This window comes from Amblyomma mixtum, chromosome 8, assembly GCF_055824585.1.
Source record: "Amblyomma mixtum isolate Tamu chromosome 8, ASM5582458v1, whole genome shotgun sequence".
NCBI classification, from domain to species: domain Eukaryota; kingdom Metazoa; phylum Arthropoda; class Arachnida; order Ixodida; family Ixodidae; genus Amblyomma; species Amblyomma mixtum.
Genome location: NC_143019.1, coordinates 126,872,970 through 126,897,435, shown reverse-complemented (window position 1 = coordinate 126,897,435; position 24,466 = coordinate 126,872,970). Strand labels below are relative to the sequence as shown.

The following is a 24,466-nucleotide window of genomic DNA, read 5'->3' as shown; positions in this document are numbered from 1 at the left end:
GTTCACAATAACAGAATGTGGTCACTGTTTCAGGGCACTAGCCCTTTAATTATGCAGCGCCCAGTGCATGGCGCACACGTGCCTAATTTTTCGTTCGCAAAAAGAGGACGCAACGAAGGCATACTGAGAAGAAAAATGTAAGTCAGTGAAGTTCGTCGTTCGAGAATAGCCAGCCACCGTGGTCCAATAATGGTAGCTCACGTATAGAGAACAAAGAAGGCACTGGGTTCGGATGCTGGTGGTGCCAATTGTATGGGTGTCTTACAGCGAAAGCTGATAGATTTGGTTTACCTACAGCTCAGCATTCTACCGCGTAATCTACAGCGTCAGCCATAAACCTCACCAACATAGTGGATTATTTCACTTTATCTCAATAATTTATGTTAACTTAGGTAAATTAAGGTCCCACGTGCCAACCGTTGCAGGTGCCAGCCACCTGTCACGGTTAGCAGCTGCGAAAGCATGTGCTTAGCATGGTTGACTCATGATTTTGTTGGGTAGTCGGCACGTCTGGCAAAGATATTAGTCCAATAGCAGTATCAGTTGATGAAAACGACTGCGTGCAATGCACGTCGCGAGAGTATGTTGGAGTTTAACACAAGGCGTGATTGGCTGCGGTGACAGGATAGTGCTCTCGTGCTGCGCAGGCCAGCGAAGCTGATCTGTTCGCGCCGCAACGGGTTGGCAAGCCAGTTGCGGGAATATATGTTTTATATATTTAGCACAAACCAATGTACAACGCAAGATCCTGCTCACGGTTTTCCCAACGACTAATAGAAGCGTGGCCCCTAACGCTCTATTACAGCAGCCACAAAACACAGACAATAAAAATGACTGGCATTCCGCGCGTAAACCACAGAATTAAAAGAACCCTTACCCCCTCCTCACAGATCACCTTCAGATACAAGCGAGGACTGACTACATAAAAAGCAGGCGGGATAATTTGCTTAAGACACATTTGCGCACCACGCGCCATCTATTCTTCGATAAGCAACGACCCGTGAATTTCCGTCTCATTGTGAACAAGGGCACCCGTAGCAGAGCCGAAAGAGCGAGTGCTTTTATCTTTTCGGTTGCTTCGATGCTCTTGGAGAGTGCTTCTTCCTCCACGCGCGTAATGCAGTAGCTTCACGTAGAGCTATTTAGCCTTAGTCTGTGTTGGTGCTTGAGTGCGAGCACGCGTGCATATGTGCATGCGCCTGTCATCTATGCGGGACAAGAAGTATAACCATCATCATCATCGCCAGACTGAGTACGCCCATCGCAGGGCAAAGACCTCTCCCAGGTCTCTCCAACTTACCCTGTACTTTGCCAGCTGCGGCCACCGTATCCCCGCGAACTTCTTAATCTGATCCGCCCACCTAACATTCTGCCGCTCTCTGCTACGGCTGCCTTCTCTTGGAATCCACTCCGTTACACTTAAGGATCAGCGGTTATACTGTCCTCGCATTACATTCCTTACCCCATCCAATTTGTTCTTGATTTCGACGATATCATTAACGCGTGTTTCTTCCCTAATGTATGTACTCGTACTCTGCTCGCTTGCAGTCTCTTAATTGTTACATCGGTAATTTTTTGTTTCATAGCTCTCTTCTTTGTCCTTGAGGTGAACCCTTTTCGTTAACCTCCACGTTTCCGCCCCGTAGGTTAGTACCGGTAAGATACAGCTGTTGCATACTTTCCTCTTGAGGTATATTGGGAAACTGTTATCCGTGATATGAGAGAACCTTAGTATGAGCTCGACACCATTTTTATTGTTATAGTTATTTCCTTCTCATACGTCTACGCCTACGAATACGTCTACTTAAGTAGACGTATTTTCTTAACCGTTAAGGCATACAAAGCACAGCCAAACTGTTTCCAAAGGCTCAAACTGCCTGAGCGCGCTTTGTAACTTGTTTAGAATGCATTGTTATGATGCGAGTAAAGAAGAATTTGCCGTGACAAAAAAAAAGCTCTTTGACACAAGTGACACCGCAGTTCAGGAGACGTAATTGAGCTCATCTACGTGAAATATTGCTACGGGTCGACGCAGAGACGATGAGGCAGACGAAGTGAGAGGGCGCTTGGCGCGTGCTCGGGCTCTGAATCCTGCGCGGTGGCTTGTGTCTTGGCGTCCGGTGCGCCCTGTGCTTGTGTTGTGTTCAGTGTGACTGCACCAGTGTTCTGCGGGGTGTGAACGTCTCCTGCCACGTAACATCTTGGTGGAGGTGAGGACTTTCCCCTTCCTCTCGTTCTGGCCTATTCCATCACGGAGCTTCGCAGCGGTCGCTACACCGGGACCGCTACAATGACGCAGCCCGGTGACTCGCCAAGTCCCACTGCCACTACATTCATGGTCATGGCTCATCCCCGTGACCCCGACATCTTCTCCGGTGCCTCAACTGAAAACGTCGACAGATGGATCTTGATGTATGAACGCGTCAGCGCCCATAACAGGTGGGACCCCACCGTCATGCTGGCCAACGTCATTTTCTATTTGTCTGGCACAGCGAGGCAATGGTACGAAACCCATGAAGACGAATTAACGAGTTGGGACACCTTTAAAGAAAAGCTTCGCGCTCTCTTCGGACCTCCGGATGCTTCGAAGCTCGCAGCCCAAAAACATCTCGACTCGCGTGCTCAGTCCACCTCTGAAAGTTACATCACGTATATTCAAGACGTCCTTGCCTTATGTCACCAGGTTGACAACTCCATGTCGGAATCGAAAAAGGTGGGCCACATCCTAAAAGGGATCGCGGACAACGCATTTCATTTACTTCTCTGCAAAGGCAGTGATACCGTGGATGCCCTTATTAAGGAGTGCCGTCTCTTCGAGCAAGTAAAGAGCCGGCGCATTTTTCCACAATTTCAAAGACTTCCCCATACGGCCGCCACATCTTCGTGTGTTTTGCAGCAGCCGCCAACTAGCCCACCTCCCACTTCGCCTCTCAACATCAACGACACAGTCACCCGGATCGTTCGCCGCGAAATGGAGGCCTGTGCACCTGCGGCCCTCCAACCTACCATCCCCAGTCACCCCTTGCCCGATGTGTCCCTTATTCAAGCCGTCGTACGAGAGGAACTCGCAAATTTGAATCTCTCACCTGCCATCTGTTCCATCGGGAACTCTAGCGTGCGGCCACCAACCAGGAATGCTTACCGTCCCAGGGCTCCGAACTTTCGTCGCTACCGAAATCCAGCAGAGTGGCGCACGCCTGATGATCGCCCCATATGTTTCAACTGTTCCTGTGTCGGTCACATTTCCCGGCACTGCCGCAATAGATGGTTTCCGACTCCTCGCACCGAGCTCTCCTACGACAACCGTTCAGATATTCCCCGCCGTTTTCCGCCCCGACCACCTCATGACCAATCAGATTCGGCCAACGATCTCAACAGCTCCCGACCCCGTCGTTCTTCCCGCTCTCCATCTCCACGAGGCCGTCGCTTCCGATCCCCGCAGTCCCTTCGATCATCGGCTGCAGCCTCATACGACCGCTCTGACTTGGAAAACTAGCTGATGCAGCTCCCGGAGGTGACGCTGCATCCACGACCAGGCCCACAAATCCTCTACAGACCTCCCACTTGAACCAACTAGACGTTTGTGTTGATGGTGTTCCCGTGCGTGCGCTTGTCGACACTGGAGCGCATATCTCTGTCATGAGTGCACAACTTCGTCGTCGTTTACGTAAAGTTCTCACGCCAGCTCGGTCTCGAGTGCGTGTCGCGGACGGCGGAACAGTTAGTGTTGACGGACTCTTCACTGCACGCGTTAGTGTTGCTGGCCATGACCTTCCGGTGCAGTTCAATGTTTTGACCCCTTGTTCTCATGACCTCATCCTCGGCCTCGATTTCCTATCAGAACACTCCGCCCTGATAGACTGCTCGCACGGCATCCTCCACCTCGATCTCCCAGCCATCGATCCTGAACCCTTGCCTTCTCCCAGACTGTATTCGCCCGACCAAGTTTCTCTGCCCTCCCTAGCCGCCTTATTCGTTACCCTACGTCCTACCTCATCAGTCGCCGATGGTGACTACTTAGTCGCCCCAATTTCAGATGTCTTGCTGCACCGCAACGTTGCACTGCCCCATACTGTCGCTACAATCAGGGGAAACAGTGTGTCACTTCCGTTAATCAATTTCAGCTATTCAGCCCAAGTCCTTCCACCTGGCATATGCGTGGCAACGTTCTCACCTATTGGCTCCTGCCAAGTTGCCCCATTGGACACTACCCATGCATCAGCTCCTGCAGCCCCTGCTCACGATCCTACTTCGACTGACGCGATCACGGCAATGATGCCCACCGATTTGCTCCCTGCCCAATCTTGTCAGCTGCGTGCGCTTCTCGAGTCCTATTCCGACATCTTCCACCTCCATAACAGCGCCCTCGGCCAAGCTCTTACAGTTACGCACCGCATCGACACCGGCGATGCTCCTCCTATCCGCCGCCGACCATACCGGGTCTCCCATGCAGAACGACAGGTCATCCAGGCGGAAGTGGCAAAAATGCTGGAGAAGAACATCATTGAGCCCTCTCACAGTCCTTGGGCTTCACCCGTCGTCTTGGTCAAGAAGAAAGATGGCTCGTGGCGCTTTTGTGTGGATTACCGTCACTTGAATAAGATCACTAAAAAAGATGTCTATCCGCTTCCTCGAATTGACGATGCTTTAGACTGCCTCTACGGAGCCAAATTCTTCTCCTCCATAGACCTCCGATCTGGCTATTGGCAAATTGCTGTGGATGACCAGGACCGGGAGAAGACTGCGTTTGTTACTCCTGACGGCTTATATCAGTTTAAGGTTATGCCTTTCGGCTTATGTAACGCCCCACCCACTTTCGAGCGCATGATGGACTCCTTGCTGCAAGGATTTAAGTGGTCCACTTGCCTGTGCTATTTAGACGATGTAATTGTGTTTTCGCCCTCGTTTTCGTCCCACATGGGCCACCTTTCACAAGTTCTTTCCCTCTTTCGCCATGCTGGGCTGCAGCTCAACTCTTCAAAATGCCGTTTCGCGCGTCGCCAGCTCAATATATTAGGCCATGTCGTCGATGCTACGGGGGTTCGTCCCAATCCAGACAAGATCCGAGCAGTAAAAGACTTCCCAGTACCCCGTTCGAGCAATGACGTCCGAAGTTTTTTGGGCCTTTGTTCTTACTTTCGTAGATTCATTCAAGATTTTGCCGACATTGCTCAGCCGCTCACCGATCTTCTTAAAAAGGATGTTAGTTTTTCCTGGGGGTCCTCCCAAGACCAAGCCTTTGCCCACCTTATAAGAAAGCTTACCACTGCACCGGTCTTGGCACATTTCGATGTGTCCGCTCCTACGGAAGTCCGTACTGATGCTAGTGGCCATGGCATCGGTGCAATCCTTTCCCAGCGTCAATGCGGCACACATCGTGTAATTGCCTATGCTAGCCGTCTCCTATCCCCTTCCGAGAAGAACTACTCCATTACCGAAAGAGAGTGCTTGGCCCTCGTCTGGGCTGTTGGCAAATTTCGTCCCTACTTATATGGCAGGCCTTTCACAGTTGTGACAGATCATCACGCACTGTGCTGGCTTTCTTCTCTGAAGGATCCTATCGGTCGCCTCGGTCGTTGGGCGCTACGACTCCAAGAATATGACTACGCTGTGATCTACAAGTCTGGCCGGTTGCACAAAGATGCCGACTGTCTCTCTCGTTACCCTGTTGCCCACTCTAATACTGTGACGAGCGCAAGCACCATTGACCTGTTCTCTGTAACTCCGTTTACAACTATCGGCGAAGAACAGCGTCGGGATGCGGAGCTTCTCTCCATCATCGATCGCCTAACGTCCGCCCCAACCGACCCTTCACTGAACCGCTTTGCTCTCGTTGATGGTATTTTATACCGCCGGAATCTTCAACCAACTGGTCCTGACCTTCTCCTCGTCGTCCCGAAGCACTTACGCACAGTCGTTCTCCACGAACTTCATGACCTCCCGACTGCTGGCCATCTAGGCGTTACTCGCACGTACGACCGCATCCGCCGTCGGTTCTTCTGGCCTGGCCTCTACCGCTCCGTGCGCCGTTACGTTGGTGCTTGCGATGAGTGTCAGCGTCGCAAGCGCCCTGCCTCTGCTCCCGCTGGCTTTCTTCAGCCCATTGACATCCCTCCGGAGCCGTTCTACCGTATCGGCTTGGACCTTCTCGGCCCATTTCCTGAGTCCACTTCTGGGAACAGATGGGTTGCAGTCGCCACAGATTATGCCACCCGGTACGCGATAACGCGTGCGCTCCCCACGAGTACTGCCGCTGATGTCGCCGACTTTCTTCTTCAGGACGTCATTCTTCATCATGGAGCACCCCACCAACTGCTCACTGACCGTGGCCGCACCTTCCTTTCCGCAGTGGTAAACGACATTCTTCGCGCGTGCTCAACTAAGCACAAGTTGACGACCGCTTACCACCCCCAAACTAATGGCCTCACTGAGCGCCTCAATCGGACGCTCACCGACATGCTCGCTATGTACGTCTCCTCTGATCACCGAGACTGGGACGTCGCACTCCCATACGTTACATTTGCATATAACTCCTCCCGCCACGACACTGCCGGATACTCTCCGTTTTACCTCTTGTACGGCCGTGAGCCTCAACTGCCGCTTGATACATTGTATCGACCGTCTCCTCCCGCACATTCTGAATACGCCCGTGAAGCCATTGCCCATGCTGACCATGCTCGCCAAGTCGCCCGTTCCCGCTTGCAAGCCTCCCAAGCTTCTCAGCAAGAGCACTATAACCGCCGCCACCTGGACAGTGCCTTCTTGCCTGGGTCCCTTGTATTGCTCTGGGTGCCTTCTCGCCGTGTAGGGCTCTCGGAAAAGCTTCTTTCTCGATATGTGGGCCCGTATCGCGTGCTGCGCCAAGTCACAGCCGTCACATACGAGATTGAGCCTGCCTTCACCGAGTGCAATTCCCGTACTCCACCCTCCGATATTGTGCACGTGTCGCGCCTTAAGCCCTACCATCTACCCTCTTCTGACACTCGCTGAGCCGCACCGCGACGGTGCTTTCACGCCCGGGGGTCATGCTACGGGTCGACGCAGAGACGATGAGGCAGACGAAGTGAGAGGGCGCTTGGCGCGTGCTCGGGCTCTGAATCCTGCGCGGTGGCTTGTGTCTTGGCGTCCGGTGCGCCCTGTGCTTGTGTTGTGTTCAGTGTGACTGCACCAGTGTTCTGCGGGGTGTGAACGTCTCCTGCCACGTAACAATATCAAGCATTTTGAATTGCGAAAAAACTGCAAAGATGCAGAAAAGTCGTGAAAGGCGAAATCACTCGTTTCGTTCGGAGGTTTGCTCTCTGCACTCTTATATTTCAAGGTTGATTTTTGCGCTAATCTGGCAAGAAAGGAAAAAGTGTTGAAATACTAAGTTATTCCGGAACACAAATAAATATTAGAATGTTATGTTACGGCTGAGTGGTCAGAGTCAGGGCTGAAAGCTCTGAGGAGAAGCTTCCCAGGTAGAAAAGATACGCTTCTCCTGTAGCGTGCTTTAGGAGGAGTATTTACCTGGTAAAGGCTCACCGGGCTGAATGGGGCCTATAGAAAATAAAACATAGGATTAGACGGAGGTGTTTTTATAGTACACAAAATATCGTACGTGGGAAGGGTGATGTTGTATAGCTTGTACAGGCATTCATCAAGTCTTCATTAGTGGCACATATCAGACGAGGCGGTAGAGCACTACCGAAGTTTTGTTTATTTTTTGGTAGACCGTATACGTAACTTTGTCACAACAGACTACACAAGACATTATAGCCAGCAAGCAAAACTTTATGAAATTTTACCATTACCTGTAGAAAAAGTACAAATATTAAATTATGCAAAAGCATGCTGCTCGTTTGTTCCTATTTTAAATAAACAGCGACACCACCACTTTTAGTACGAAACTTTATGCCGTCCGTCGCTATAATGACAACCGCTCCTAAAGAAGCCGCTAGCGCGAGTAGATACTTAACGGTAATGCTGCTGCAAATTTTTTGCCCGTCCTCATCTGCAGGAAATCTTATTACGACACGAGAAAATCTTGGCCCACTGATATAACTTAAATTATAGCGTGGAGCTACTCAAAAAAAGTGGTTGGAGACAGCCGCCTTAGTGCACACAGATTTGCGATGACGAACGTAAATACAAATCAGTATAAAGAATGGACAATAGCAGAATGCAGTGATTGCCAGACTGCATGCAGGCTTTAGTACAGACATGTATGCGTCCTTGCGTTATAAGAAGTGATCATCTACAGAAAGAGGCCTTTCTATCGAGCCTTCCGGCCTTCCTGCAGTGTGCACCAAGCGCTTAAAACGCAGGCAGTACTTAATATGTCCATAAAATTTGTCCCAGAGACCATGTCCTCGAAGATCGCTATGGTCTTCGCGAATGACTACAATTTATGATGAAGACCCTCCTGCAAATGCGGCATGAAATGAAAGACGTTTTGCTGACAGCTGGGTACTTTAATAAAAAAGAATTGTGTAGAGCCACTTGGGAATAGATAAAGCCGTAGGGGTATATATAGCGAGTGCATATTTAAATACCGCAAAATTTGAGAGCATACCGAGCGGAGAAACCAAAGAGAATATTGATTACCGTTAATGTAGGCATTCCTTGTTTATTTTCAAAATCCAGAATTACTGGGTGGCACACGAGCCAATTCTTGCCTCTTAGGACAGCTACCTTGCCCGACGAGGGAATTCTTTTTAGCGGCCGCATATTTCCGCATTCATGCGCAGTCTCCTGTCGTAACGTAGGAACTGGCTCTCTCGCGGCTACAGGAGCACACACTACTATTTAGGGGTAAGATGATGTCCTTACGACAAGTAGACAAGGAGTTTTGCCAAACTTGGGCAGAATTATATCGCAATTTTTTATTGTCTACGCAGGCTTTCGGCGAATAAACCGATGTGGCTCCACACATTGCTTTTCAATTCATGCCGAATTCTTTGGCAAAGCCCGCAAAGGAACAAAACGGCGCCGCAGACTCTTATTTCCTGCCTTAATCTAGCGCCTTGTAAACTGAGCAGAACTTATGGCAATTGAAGTGCTCCATTTTCTGAAGCGAGACATAATCTTGTATGCTGAAAAATTTAACTGCCAAATACTTACGCAAGGAGGCATGATAAATCTCGCTGTGCAGCGCTGGGAAAAAGAAATATCCGATGAAATGCTTTCTAAGAAGAAATGTGTGCACAACGTGCATTCAAACACAGTATGTCATGGCCCAGGATATATGAAAAAAAAAATGGAAGCCAAATGTCCAACTGTTTATGATGTAATCAGCGGAGCGCAGTCGGATAGTGGATGCGATAGATGGTTTGCGGTTTCGGCGGTAGCTAAAGGGAACTACGTATTTTTGAGATAAACATTAGATTTCAGTTCAGAACTGGAAACATTTTCGTTTCATGACAACGTTAACAGCGTCAGCGGTGCTTTTGGCGCTGGAAAAGAGAGCGGCTCGCTAAGAATTGGAAACATTCGCAATGCGCTACCGACGCAAATGGTGCACAGTATAGCATTAAAAAGCGCAGAATCTTTGGTACGGCCCGAGATGCAAATGCAGCGTCCACACGCAAGCGAAGCGCGCGGTGGCCGTTAGAGCCGGTTGTGCATATCCAGGGTGTCCAGTGTCGCGTCTCGGCTCCTCAGGTTGCGCGTGCCGCTGCAGGCAGACCACCCCTCCCTGTGGGCGAGCGGCGGTGCTCTTCTCTGCTGGCTTACGCCGACGCCAGCGCGGTTCAACCGAAAAACGGGCGCGTAAGAGCTTCGCTCAAAAAGGACAGCAGCTTAGCCGTTCGGCTCTAAGCCCGACGGATGACGTGAGGGTACGTTGGCTGACATGTTGAAGACGTATATAATGTTGGGGCAACCTAAAAACATTGAAAAATAATAAGCCCTTGCCTGCACCACTTAAGTACAACAGGCTTAAACCAATTTGAAGACAAAAGTTTTATGATTACAACGCAACGAACGGGACAAGAAGAAGAACACAGGCAGGGACACGACACAGCGCTGTGCTTTGTCCCTGCCTGTATTGTGTCCCTGCCTGGGTCCTTTTTGTCTCGTTCGTTGCGCTGTAGTCATGGAATATCGAAACCAACTCACCCAACAACTTACCTTGTCAAAGATAAAAGAAAAGGCTTAAGGGCAATGATAATTTTGCCAACCGTAGAAGGGGGGGGGATTGGGGGGGGGGGGGGGTGAGCTACTGTAGCAAACTACAGCCGGGGAAGTGGGCCCGGGAGACTCCCCTGATCTCCCCTGGGAAGTAGCGGAAAGGATGGGTGAGATGGATGGGATGAATGGTATTCAGGAAAGGGGTTATGGGATTTGTGATGGGAATGGTGAAAGCGAGTTTCTGCTCTGATCTTTCAAATATCTCGACTCCATTGCTGGCCTGCCTGGCCAGGACATTGAGGACGTCAAGACTGCCCTATGGTGCGGCCCCGCTCACGGGATGCCCGACCCCCACCAAACGCAACGGGCTGCGACCGGCGGAGACAGGAGAACCTAACTCGCCGTCAGCTACCTGGGGCCCCTGCACGACACTTAGAGTTTGTTTCCAACCTGCCAGCTACTAACCGGTTAGTGCTTTTCGCGCTTTTCCACACAGCTTATCTAATCAGGTGCTGACATCACTGAGTGCGGCGTCAGGTTAAAACAGCGTTGTTAATACGTATAATGATCAGTTGTAAAGCTGGTAATTCCGAAGCAGCGTGAAGCGAAAGTTTAATACTGCTATGATCCGAAAGCTACATTAGGACGTCTGGAGGTCAGGGCAGTCTCTGTTGTATCTGACATGGAATAAGAAGGAAGGCTTACCCATTGTTGTAGTCTGCTTCTTCTTCTTGTTCTTCTTGCAAAGCACTGGTGGATTCTCGCGGAGAATACCCCGCTCTTTGTCTTCCTTTTCTTTGGCCCCACTCAACTGAAGGCAGGCTTTACGCACGCCAGTAGGAAGTCGGGTAGTCAACTCTGACTATGATAAGAAAAGGTACAGCCTAGTGATTAGGTGCATTAGCTTGAAACGGTTGAAGAAAGTCACAATTTCCAGCAATTCCTAGACGAGTGAAAAAAGAAACACTACATAGGAAAGCCTCTCTGTATTTTCCAATCCTTGCAGATTTGAAGCTGCATTGGAAAATGAATAAAATAATTTATCAAAGTGGTGGCCACGTTGATCAAAATGCTACGACACTGTTTTGTGGACGTTCCATCCTGCGCCGGTGCCATGGCTGCTCATTCTAAGGCTCAATGAATGCCCGGCTTCGCCTTCAAATTGTTTCTGACCAGAGGATGATTGAGGCATGTAGAAAACATTAGACAACATGCAGTTGAATTTAGTCTTTATAATAAAGTGGAAATCATTTGCTGTGCATATAGGACTGCTTTCGCTTTTTAAATGATTTCATGGCTTTAATCTAGGTCTAGAGCAGGAGTTCATTATCGGCGGGGCATTTTTATTGAGCGTTCCTAGTGCTAGGAAGTCTCTCAGGCTTGTATCGCGTTTGTAAGCAACCCTTGGCGCATCAGAAAATATTTTCTGCGTCGCTAGCCAAATCAGAGTACTATTTGCGCAGAATGTTGTTTATTTTAGGAATAGCGTCCTGTATTTAGTTACAAGTGCAGCGGGAAGGTATTACGAAGGCAGTTGTGGAGATGTTTCCTATTAGTTAACGTGTTTTAGTTGCAGTTCATGTTTGAAGTAGTCAACGTCGGCAGCACCTATTCTTGTAGTTCTCGTTGCCTGTCCAAAAAATATGCCTTCCTTACAGTGTCTTGGACGATGAGTGAAATGAAATTATTGCTGTCAGTCTGTAGGCTTCCTGTAAAGCATGCAGTAGTCTACGTGAAATATTTGCATTGCTTGTTCTGCGTTGAAGTTTTCACGTACCTTAGCCCAAATTGCAGTGCAGGATGTGAGATGTAATGATCATGTAAATGTCTTTGTTCAATGTTAGGAGGAATCCTCCGAGGTCGACTAGATTTCTAAAGATAGACAAATTTCTCCTTACCATCCATCCCAGCGCAGCCATACGGCTTAAAAGAAAAGCTTCACAGTTTTCACAAAATCTTCGCAATTGAAGAAACATTCATCTTTACCTCGAGTTAACATCCGGTCCCTTTATCAACTAAGCTAACCGAGATGACAAGGGATGGTGGGGCGCGGGCGAATTTATCCGCAACTCGAAGTTGGAACGGTGTTGATGCGATGTTTAGCGGAATCCCAAAAAGTGTAGCATGTTTGTAATGCGGGCGTAATTACGTTTTGGTATCGAGCCAAGAGCTGCGATGTGGGCAAAAACCGTATGGGTGCGAAGCCCGCACCAGGATAAATTTTTGATAAGCTAGGAAGTTTCTGCGAAACCGTATAGCTTTCGTTTCTAGCCGTATTGCTGTGCTTGCTATGAAGCTAATGGCTAATTGCACCATCATCATCATCATAATCATTATAAGCCTGACTACGCACACTGCAAGGCAAAGGTCTCTCCCATGTCTCTCAATTAACCCTGTCCTTCGCCAGTTGCGGCCACTGTATTCCCGCAAACTCCTTAATCTCATCTGCCCACCTAGCTTTCTGCCGCCCCCTGCTACGCTTGCCTTCTCATGGAATCCACTCCGTTACCCTTAAGGATCATCGTTTATCTTGCCTTCGCATTACATGCCCTGACCAAGCCCACTTCCTCCTCTTGATTTCGACTAGGATGTCATTAACCCGCGTTTGTTCCCTCACCCACTCCGACCGCTTCCGATCCCTTAACGTTGTACCTACCCTTTTTCTTTCAATAGCTCGCTGCGTCGGCCCTGACTTAAGCTGAACCCTTTTTGTTAGCCTCCCCATAGGTGAGTACCGGTAAGCTAGAGCTGTTGTATACTTTTCTCTCGAGGGATATTGGTAAACTGCCATTCATAATCTGAGAGAACCTGTCATATGCGCTCCACCGCATTCTTATCCTTCTGGTTATTTCCCACTCATGGTCCGGATAAGCTGTCACTACCTACCCTCAATCGACATATTCTCTTACCAATTACACAGTATCTCGCCACCAATTGCGAACTGCTCTTCTCTTGCTAGACTGCTGAATATTAGTTTGGTAAGTTACCAAATCAAGTGCTACCCCTCTCTCTGAACAAAGTAAATGGGGCATAAACATCACAATTTCTGCATCTCGCACAGGCACACAAATAGAATACCGCAGCAACTGAACATCAACCGAACGGAACAGCCACAACACCAACGGAGCATCAACCGCTTAGCCCGATGTGAGCGCAATCACTTGGTTACGAGGCAAACGAGTGATTGTTGCCACAGTGGCCAGGCGAGTCGGCTCTCATTTCCCGCAGAGAGATTGCAAGCTCCAAGAAGCTGCATTTGTCTGCTCCCGTCTATCGGCAGTTGCAGCAGTGTAACGATTCATGGTCGTCCGGTATTTTCGAAACAAAAACGGAACCACACATCAGCCTTAGAGCACACATGTCATCGACAGAAGGCGCCGACTGAGAACAGAGGCTGAAGTTATCTCCGTCGATTTTCGAAACGAGCGCTCCTTGCAAGTCCATCTTGGCAGACCCGCGGCAATCACTGTCTTCAAAAAGATTCTACCGCGCACTTAAGACATTCGTTCAGTACCTAGATTCTAGACGACGTGTAAAAAAGCTGTAGAGCCGTGGGATCAGCTGTTTTTTTTCTGGCCGCCATGTTCACGATGGATGGATATATGAGTGGATGGATAAGGCTGAATCCTTTGAGTTGGGCGGCAGCTGGCGCCACCTAGCCGAGCTTTTCCGCCATTAGCGCATCCTTGCGGCAGCAAAAGTGACTAAGGAGCAAACTTAATTGCAAAACTAAGAACGGTTTTTGTCTTGCTTGAAGTTGTTAAGTTTTAAACACCGCTTGTTAGCAAAATAAGACACTGTTCATTTTATTCACTGCGTCTTTACAGTAAGACGTTAGCTTACAGTTCCTTGTCGTGCAAATAAATGCTTCCGGGGCGGAGCCCTGCTACAAGCCGCTAAATCTCCTAGATAATCTGATCTAGAGACTTCACTAGCCACCGCTAATTGGTTTATTCCGCGGTTCGCATCTCACGTTGTCGTCATTTTGACGTCACGCTGTAAATCTTGAGAGCGATATTGAGAGCAGTACGAAATACGGCTCCTGTTCAAGGCAGCAGCACAGCTTGCAAGTGGCTACATGATGTTTTCCCTCAGCAGTGAATGTTGCGGTACGGGCTCATTGCTTGGCCAGCAAGGTCTTCAGAATCAAGTACCCTGTATTTCTTCCCTCGGGGTAAGTCAAGGATCAAGTCTCTAAACGACCAACCCCAACATCAGACAAGTTAAAAAAAAATGAGAAAAGACTTCAACTCCATTCTTGAGACAGTGACCAAGAGTGCCACGGAAAATTAGCTAATAAGATGCCAGCGTTTGCAGAATGTGATCTGTCAGAACACGCATTGTAATCAAGGGGTCTTTTTGAAATACCAATCGGTCAACAAAAAGCCTTCTGGATCTATCGCTGTTACGACGTTCCCCACTTCCTCTTCACTTCGAACGTTGTCAGGCATTTCTAGCTTCAAAAAACAACCTTTCTTGATTGTCTTTCTCAGCCTTGAACCTCTTCGTATAGTATGATTTATCACTTTGGAAAACGCTCGACCAGCAGCACACTTTCGCACCGTCATGCGACAGGAGTCGAACACAAAGATACCAGCCACCGGTTCAGCGCCCTGTCGCTTCCCCGCAGCCAGCGTCACGCTGCAGTCCGCCTGCTTCGTCCATTGCACGCTTGAGAGCGGCACAATACCATAGCCCGAGTACAGCAGAATGTCGGGCCAGTTGGTGTAGTGGCGTATTCAGGTAAACTTTGCGCAGATTCACACAAGACGGGAAGGAGAAACACGCACACATATATGAGCGCAATTTGCTCTCGTATGTGTGTGCGTGCATCATCTCCCTCACGCCTTGTCTGAATCTACGCGAAGTTTTCCTGAAACGCATAGTCCAAGCGTCCCGCCACATGTTTTTTTTTTTAATTTCGAGGCCTTTCTTTGGAACGCGGAGAAAATGACTAATTCAGATATATCGTGAAAAAAAGCTAATCAGTAGTCTCTGAACCTTTATTAGTATCAAAAAAAGTAAAACTCCGACCAAACGTTTAGGTAAAAAATGTAGACGTTTTGGGTTCCATACGGAAGCCTTCATCACTGAAAACTTCGCTCGAAGAACGCTGCTTAAGAACGTTTCAATAATCGTCCGAGGCATCTAGCATACGCAGGCGGCTGATTGCCATCGTTGTAATTCAGCGTCTATTCCATCGTCTGTAGCAGCGGAGACTCGAGATGCTGGCGTGAAAGCCCGTCTCTACCCACGGCGATGACGCAAGCTTCTTCCCAGCAGGTATGTTGATAATGATGCCATGAAGCAGTAAACGGCTTAACCTCGGCTGTTCGAGAAGTCTGAGTGGAAGCGATGGCGACGAGAATGCCATTGATTCAGAAAATACCAAGCACTCCCTTCGTAGCCTCGAGGTAAGAAATTTCTTGGCGTTCAGCAACACGATTCCTAACGCATTTTTTTTTTCTGGACGTTCACTGTGCATGTAGCGTCTACGCTTGTGCGGCGCTTGCTGTTTTGTGTAGGGCGAGATGATTTGCTAGTGCTTCCATTGGAACAGTATGTGGATTATGCGTATGCCAGGATATGCCAAACATGCGCTGCGTGCTGGAGCTAGTAGAAGTGAGGGCCCAAAATCAAGTTTTCATGTTTCCGCAGGTTGAAGAGTCCCATAACTGCTGGATTAGGGCGATAACACGCGTGAAGTTCGCGGCTTCATCGCACTCCACGGTAAGATGTTCTAAATGTCTTCAAATGAAAGTTACTATACTAGTTAAAGCGCGGCAAAGAAGCGCTTCACACAAGAAAGAGGCTCCGACGAAGACGAGTGCGTGCCATAATGGTGCTTGTGGAGTTACGAAGAATGCCTACGTCACTCCTAACGCTGTTACGTTCGGCTTCCTAATTGTCGTTTAGCATTTTTCATTTTTTTGTCTCCTTCCGCACGCGCGCCGCAGACGCCTACACGTGGCGACCCCGTCGCTCCACTAGTGTGGATCGGCAGCGTACTACGTGCAGCTATTTGCTTCCAAGCTTACGGAGGATTTTCTGCCGAAGAAAACGCGCTTTATGCAATGTATGAGTGATATACTTTTTAAAGTGTTTCGATTTTGCACTGAGAAGCGTAAAACTGACAAACTTCACGTAAAAGAAGCGCGCATTGTAGGAAAAATTGGGATGGCACGCAACCACATACCCCTGTTTTGTGATTTCGTAAAGATTTTCTGACTGCACCATTTGCACTATTCGATCTGTTAAACGCGCCAGGAAGCGTTCCCTCTGTTTCGGCGCGCACGGAAGTTTCGCATAAAGCGCCTTTCGCAGAGCTGAGCGCGCGTTTTACCAAGCTAAGTTGTTCAGCCGTGCCGAGCTTGACATCTCTGTTCATGAAAGCGAAAAGCGCCTCAGCTGTGTCAACGCTGCGATCGCACCCAACGCTTCGGATGTCGCGGCGGCGAACTTGATGTTTATGGCTTCTCCTTTGAACAGCTTATATTCATTAAGAACAACGGCCGTAACCGCATCGTAGTAATTCAGCTCATCCGCGCATAGATCGTGCAGCGGTCTTGTGTATGGCGCGATAAAGACCACATATTTAGCTGCGCGCGTGCACAGACTAACATACAATTCAGCTAAAAGCTCGCTATTCACGATCTACCAAAAGCCGAGGCGCGCTTAATTCGCTGTGCGAAGCTCGGCCTAGAACCGCACAAGATCACGCAACACGCACTATACAACCATGGCCCGAATTCTCAAGGACAGGGCGGTGGCACTAACATAGGCAGTAGGCCGCACAATACGCTTTAAGATGCGTCTTCCACTGTCTTGCTCGAAAGAGCTCGAACCACTTCAAACCACCTGTTCATGCCTGCTGCTTCGCTGCGGTCGCGGGAAGAGGAAGTCCAGAAACGGGAGATGGTAGGCTGGCAGGAGCACACGCATTCGAGAGTGTCCCAGAAAAGACATTTCTGTGTTTATTTTTTTTTTCCCGCAAACGCATGGCACGCGAAAAGTTTTATGCGAGTAGCCATATTAAATCTTTGAACCACTCTTCAAGCTGTTACGCCTAGCTGAACTACAAATCAGTCGTAATAAAACTGCGTGAAGAAGAGGCACGAACAGCAATATACAAAGTGCTGACTTCCAACTAGTTTTATTGCATGAAAGAAGGGCATTTAAAGGGTCTTTAACATGAGAAAAACAAGAAAGAAACCCAAATGAACTGACCACTGAGTCTCAAGAGCTGACAGAGATTCTCTGGAAAGTTTCTTTACTGGAAAAACGCACAAGTTGGACTGCCCGCTCCGAGGGATTGTTTCAGAGAGAGACAGCTGGTAGCGTGCTTTAGGTTCGTTCCTAAAAATCCACCTCGACGAAATCATGGGACAAGACCCTTACCAGTTCTAAGAACCTAGTGCAGGTTCTGGAAGAAGGAATGGCCTCTGCCGCCAGGACCTTCTCCGCTGACGGAGAATATCTTTTTTACTCAATTCCGCACGAGGGCCTGTCTAAGGCTATCAGGGACAGCACTGAGGAACATGGCGAAGTAGCCTTTCAAAATACAGCTGGCATTATTACGAAGTATTTTTTGGAGCTATTGCAATTTTACCTAAGATCCACAGCCACCTTTCACGACGGGCAGTTTTTTTTTTGTTCATAAATCCAGTATTTGTATTGGTTGTTCTGTCGCTCCGGTACTGTGTGACATTTTCATGGCCTCTTTGGATAGACGCTTAGCTAAAGAGCTGTCTAAATTCCCAGTTCTGCGTGTGTTGCGCTATGTTGACGGTTTTTAGTGACTTTAAATAAGTTTTTTCCCAATGACCTTGACAGTGTTGCTTCAAATATCCTTAACACCTTCTCCTCACAGGGGAAAGGCTTGAATTTTACCTATTAATTGACAAGGAACAACCACATTCAGTTTTTAGATATTAAACTACATTTCACCGGTACCCGCGTTGGTTGGTGGTATAAGGGACCAACAAATATCTCTTAATTTACAAGAGCGCATATTCCAAGCTTGTAAAACGTGACATCGTCATGTCTGGTTGCTTCTCTGCCCTACAGAAGTCTTGCGCACACGCGGTTTCTTCAAGTTTCCACTATCAAGTCGAGCGTTTCCTGTGTGCTGGGTTACCGTACCTCCGAATTCGCTGCACATGCAAAAGCCTTCTTCAAAAGCTCAAAGCTACAGAACGAAAAGAGAAACGCAGAGACCAAAAACAACCTTTTCTCATGCCATATTGTCATTCTCTATCCCACAGCATTAAGAAGGTTGCAGACATGTGTGGCACTCGAGTCGTTTTTCTAGCCCCCTGCAAACTCAAACTGAACCCCCACTGAACCAAGAAGAAAGGGACGCCAACCAGTGCAAGATCTTCCATCGGTGCAAGTTCACTAAATGCCTTTCTGAAGTGACCTACGGGATCCCCGTATCGTGCGGCCGGTCCTACATAGGTCAAAGTGCCCGCTGTTTTAATGAGCGAGCTCTAGAACATAAACGATCCATGAGCACCGGCACGGGCAGTAATCTTTCCCTACGCTCTAAAATCCGCGAAAGCAATAGATGTACGCCTTTTCTGGAAAGGACAAAATTCCTATAGAAGCCGAAAACAAAAAACGGAGAGGGAAGTAATCGAGGCTTTCTACATAGCCAAAAGGGGTGAGAACTGTGTCAGCTCGCCCTCTTTGTATTTATGGAGTAAAGAGGTTGCATTTTTAGATAGGCCCGTCCGGGCTATCTATCGGGCTTAATGCACCCGTGTAATTGTTACTATCTTGTTTTATTTTGTGTCGCTGCCTCGTGCTCAGTTCATTTGCGTTTGTTTCTTGTTTTTGTCATGCTAAAGACCCTTACAAGTCTCCTTCTTTCACGCAGTAGAACTAATTGGAAGTCTGCTCTTTTTGTGTTCCCGTTCGTGCCTCTTCATGTCGTCCTGCCTCCTTCGTGCAGCTTTATTATCACTGATTCCATGAACCAACTAGTCTAACTTCATGCCTTACTTTACTAGAATATATAGTATGTGAAAGAACCTTCGAGCCTCTACGTCACTGCCATCGGAAGTTCAGAAGTTTTAAGCTAAGACGTGAGAAAACGACTTCTAAAGTAGCTTCTGGTCAAATGAATGTGGTTTGTAGGAAACGTAATCTTCACGTGTAAAGATTTATAAATGGCACAGAAACTCTCATAAGAATTTGTAATAAATGAATAATTACTAATAAGCATCCACCGAAGGGTAGTACAGGTTTCACAGAACTGCACATTTGAAGAAAACTTCGCCCCGGTGCAAAGGTTAAAATCTGGGACCACCGCTTCACCGGAGAAATCACTCTGCCAACTAAACTCGTCGGGTCAGTGAGCATATGGTAGGGCGAGTGCGAATTGATCAACAACTCGAAATGGGAACGGCATTGGTCAAACCTTTAGAGAAACCCCTTAACATTGTATCCTCCGCCCTAATTTTAAGCAAAACGTTGCCATTAAAAATTGTAACGGCCTCAAAGAGAAGATAGTCTGTGAGAAAAAAAAACACATTTTCTGTCATAAACTACCAGCGAACCTTCTATGAAAGTACGAAGACAGCCTGCCTACAAGCATGCTGCGACCAAGTCGTGGGGATTGTCTAGGCAGGCCAAAAAACTGAATCGAAAAATTGAAACTTTTCAGAGAAGAAAATTGGCGATGCAGGCAAGCATTCTTAGGTCGCTCCAACACTCTACAGGTAGATGAATAGTTCGGAGGCTAAAAGAAGGGAATTACTTAGGGATTGAGCTAAACAAAAATTGGAGAGCACCGCATTCTGCTGCATCGGAGTAATGCCAAAGCATTTGCGTTTGATCGTCAGCAACTATTTCTTTCACAAGTATTTCTTCTCACGTGGCACTTGTAACGTGACATCAATTACAACAAAAAAAGGAGCTGACATCATCCAGGGGTCGCGTGACACTGGTCACGTGACCCTTACCGTCGCATTCCTTTCACTTCGTGCCCCTCTAACACGTTTGAACCAACGACCTTTCGCGGCTTATGAGTCGCGTGCCCGCCTGGCACACAGCTGGAGGTCCTGGTTTTGAACCGGCCACGCGGCGCATATCTTTTTTTCGAATGTCGTTTTCACGCACACACGCTCTGATGACACGCTCTGCTGACAGCTCCTGTGCACGCCACTCGTAAGACTAATGCTTTCACATTAAAAAGAACAGCTGAGACTCCGAAAACTTAGCGGCTGCATAAAGCCTCGTGTGACATTTTTTCCGCTACGAACATTTTTCGGTTGTGTTTAACAGACACGAATGATTAATGCAGCAACATGTGAACATCTGGTGTGGAATCAGCGCTCTGATAGTTTTCCTCCACACTGACTTCCTGCTAGGCGGCATTTCTTTTTTTTCTACAGAAAAGAAGCCCGCTTGCTGTCCTCGATCATCATTCTGCTAGGGCATCGTAGAGTCGCAGCATGTTTGCTGAAATCCTCCTCGTGCTTGGTCTTCTCTATCCTACCTCTGGGGATATCAAGAGCTGTGAGCCAGATCGCAGAGATGGTTGGTATCCACCGTATATTAATCTGCATTTCACATGGCTTGTTTCTGCCGATTCCTTATGCTCTGCGGTTTTAAGTATGCACCACGTTAGTGTTTCATCTAATTATCCCGTCTGGGAAATTAAAATGCGCAAACGCAATTTCGTTGAATATTTTTCCGATAGTCTCGGAGTGGCCCACAATTTCGCCTATATTATAAAAGCACATTCGTTCCTCTAAGATAAGAGTCAACATTGCCTTGAAAACGCTCAGCGATGCGCATTAAGAATTTTTAATCTCTACAGAAGTATTTTCTGATAATTTATGAAACTGTTTGAAACTACAGATACAGTGTTCGGTCAGAGTGCGCAGTCGCTGACCGAGCAGTGCTTGCTCTTGGTACTGCGAGCGTACCCCCCCCCCCCCCACCCCCTTTTTTTTCAAAAAATAACATTTTTTGTTCTGGCACTAAAAACGGGGCTAAAAACGAGTCCTGCTCCGTTACTTGTGCAATTTATTTATAAACCTAGGTTGGTCACCTGGCAGCCGATCAGGCATTGTATAAAAGAAGTAAGGTGCACCAGCTTTTTTGTTGTGCGCAGATTGAACTTAACGCGTGCACCTCACAACTGTGAGTTTTAACCAAGTGTGTCCCGACTATACTTCGGAAGACGACACTGAATATTTTGGAGCAGGCATGTGGAGCGAGAAGCCGAGAGATCGCGTCAAAGCAAACAAACGAATAGGCAGTCAGCTTGCTGTCCTGTAAAACAACTTCAGCTTTCTCGGTTTGCTCTCAGCATTCTTTCCTTTTTTAGCGCCTTTATCCTCCGTAGCTTACACCGACTAGACAGGTGAGGCAGGCATGGAAAATGCTGCAGTGTGTGCAGCAGGGAGCAGGCATAGGGCTTTTGACCCAATTTTTAGGGTGTCCTCTCTCCTTTAAAAGGAAAACGTTGAAATATTTTCCTGAAAAATAAAAATGTCAACACAATTCTTAGACTGGTCTTGAACCACTATCGCACCCTTCACATAAGCGCCTCTTTCATTCCTCCCCACTATGTACGCTTAATGACGCAAGCCACAGCTACTAGTCAGCCGTGAAGAATGAAATGAACAAGCTTCAAAACGTTAGGATTTAAGTTTAAAAAATTTTAAGCATGAAATGCTTTTAGCTCCCGTTGTCGGCATTGTGGTGACGTCACGCCGAGACCGAGAGCCAACTTCCGGGCACTGAATTACCCTCATCCGGGCACTGAATTCCACACATCCGGGAGCTGAAACGAGAGCATCCGGGCACCGTTTTTTTTTAAATTTTTTTAAGGGAGACTTTTTTTCTTGAAGGTGTGTCGCCGCTCACAATAAAGCACTTTTGTAACGTACAAGAATGTAGAAGGTTTTATGTTAAAACCATTGGCATATTTTTATGCTACTGTTTACATTAAGGTGATGAAAAAATAAGCGCAATATGGCTGTCAAAAGCTCAGAATAAATTGAATATTCTGTTCGCTCTTCATTTTTGCGATTTCGCATTGGCTACAGCACAGAACATGCCATAATATACGTAGAAGAAAACTAATATCTGCAGTAGATAAAAGAAAATTTGCAGGTTTTGTTCGCGTTGATTTACAGGGAATTTCTTGTACAGTAACCCGGAATGTTTTTCCCAAACTAGAAGCTATTGGAAAATGTGGTCCTTTGTCTAGTTTGCATAAAAGTTTGCTAATTAGAGGCGCTTTAGGTAGCAAAAAATCTCTGATACTCTCTGTGAGGTCTATACTACAGAAACCAGCACGCCTCAAACTGGCTACCTTGTCCCCATCATAAAGCTATTCTACCCAGCTCCGTTCTTGCACCAAGTTGTTTACTGTATGCCAAGAACGGACAGTTCAATAGGAAATGTAATTACTCTTGTTTTGGATATCAAAAGTGACCTTCCTTGCTGGCTGTCTCGGTGTTACGGAAACATGCATCCAATTATTAAAACAAAAAACTAAGTCTGTGCAATTCAGTTTGCGCTAAAATGACGTGATGCTATTTCAACCATCCCACTCAGGCATCTCTTACCTCGTGAAGTTATTTCATATCATTTCAGGGCCTAGCACTGAACTCCAGGCTCAAATATCACCATGTAGTTTAGGTACGAAAAGGAGCTGCCAAATCATATATGGGCAATTAACAGAGCACGTGTCTATATAACTTCATATTACTGCATTATTTTCTTTCTAATTATATTTATCCAGTCTTACCCAGATCGCTGCTTAGGGCGCTTGACCAATACACACAGCAGCATCACTAAGGTCAGCCTGATTACGCCCACAGCAGGGCAAAGGCCTCTCTCATATCTCTCCAATTATCCTTCTCCTGTGCTTGCTGCGGCCACCCATGCCGCAAATTTCCCACCTCAAGGTACTCTATTCACAAGTAAGCTAAACTGGGCTAGTCGGAGCAATTGCATCTTCGAAATACGTAGCGCGAAAAACAAGACACAGGCAAGGTGAAGACAGGACACGAGCGCTTTCTCACGACTGAAATTTTTATTAGGAAGGACATCAGAATATATACCATAGATATGGAAGCGGAGAAGAAAGAAGGAAAAACAAAATAATTCAAAAAAAGAACAAGACGAGGAGATAAAAGGCCGGCGATGGAAGCAGGTACATGGCATAGGAACATAAAACACGTGCACTGTTACTTAACAACTGATTGGAGGTACACAATCATACTTTTTGTTAAGGCGATGGATGCGTCACTAATACACTCCCCCCCCCTTTCGCGATATGGAATGCTTCAATAATCTCTCGTACGTTGATAATATGCTTTGTCAAGTACTACAGTCTTATCGAAAAGGGGGCGACATTTACATTCTCTGCAATGCTTCGGTAAATTTTCAAGGGCTGTTAGCGTTAAAGAATTTCTGTGTTCGAACAGCCGGACATTTAGACAGCGTCCGGTCTGCCCTACATAATATTTTTCACACGAAAGAGAAATCTTGTAAATCACCTCTTTTCTACATGGCACAAACCTAGATTTGTGCTTAACATGGCAACGATGATCACTTTTTAATCCCTCTGCTTTCGCTCTGACCACCGCACACAATCCAGATAACTTCACTGGAGCTGAGTTTACTGTGCCCACCTCGTAGCGATTGGCAACATTTCGTAACCCATGTTACGAAATGGGTTACGAAACGTTGCCAATCGCTACGAGGTGGGCCACCACATCGCCCTGGCCACCAGAGAGAACCTTTAGCCAGACTGCGGCATCGCGATATGCCTTGGTGACCGTCATGCAGTTTGCTTAGTGCTTTCCGAAGGGACTGAGAAAAGACCAGCCTCCCACCATTCAGCAGCAATCCGTCCACCAAAGTAATACATGCTCGATTCTGTCAGCATGTCATAAGATAACAGGGAATATTTTGTTTCTTAGGCCAACCTTTTTTGCACTGTATGCGCAGTTTTCGACACACTTGGTCATTCGCTTGACCTTCTTTTACTCTTGCAAAGAAATCATCGCCTGTTTCTAAGCCCAATAAACAAGCTTTCGAGTAAGTTGTCACCTCTGAGACAGTCAAGCAGCTTTCCACTTTTGTACGGGCTAACGGCGAACGTGAAAGAGAGTACCGCATAAAACAGTACCGCATAAAACGGTACCGCATAAAACGGTACCGCATAAAACGGTACCGCATAAAACGGTACCGCATAAAACGGTACCGCATAAAACGGTACCGCATAAACGGTACCGCATAAACGGTACCGCATAAAACGGTACCGCATAAAACGGTACCGCATAAAACGGTACCGCATAAAACGGTACCGCATAAAACGGTACCGCAT

The 24,466-nt window shown here is 47.5% G+C and overlaps 1 protein-coding gene across 1 annotated transcript in view; it reads left to right on the top strand.

The window, feature by feature from the left end:
* Nucleotides 1-20,520: 20,520 nt before the first annotated feature.
* The window catches only part of LOC149334258 (uncharacterized), a 67,107-nt gene continuing 63,161 nt past the window's right edge, over nt 20,521-24,466 (top strand). Inside the window, exon 1 of the mRNA XM_089556227.1 lies at nt 20,521-20,652. Within this exon, the coding sequence (XP_089412353.1) occupies nt 20,568-20,652 (85 nt within the window). The 5' untranslated portion in view covers nt 20,521-20,567. The remainder of the gene's footprint in view (nt 20,653-24,466) is intronic.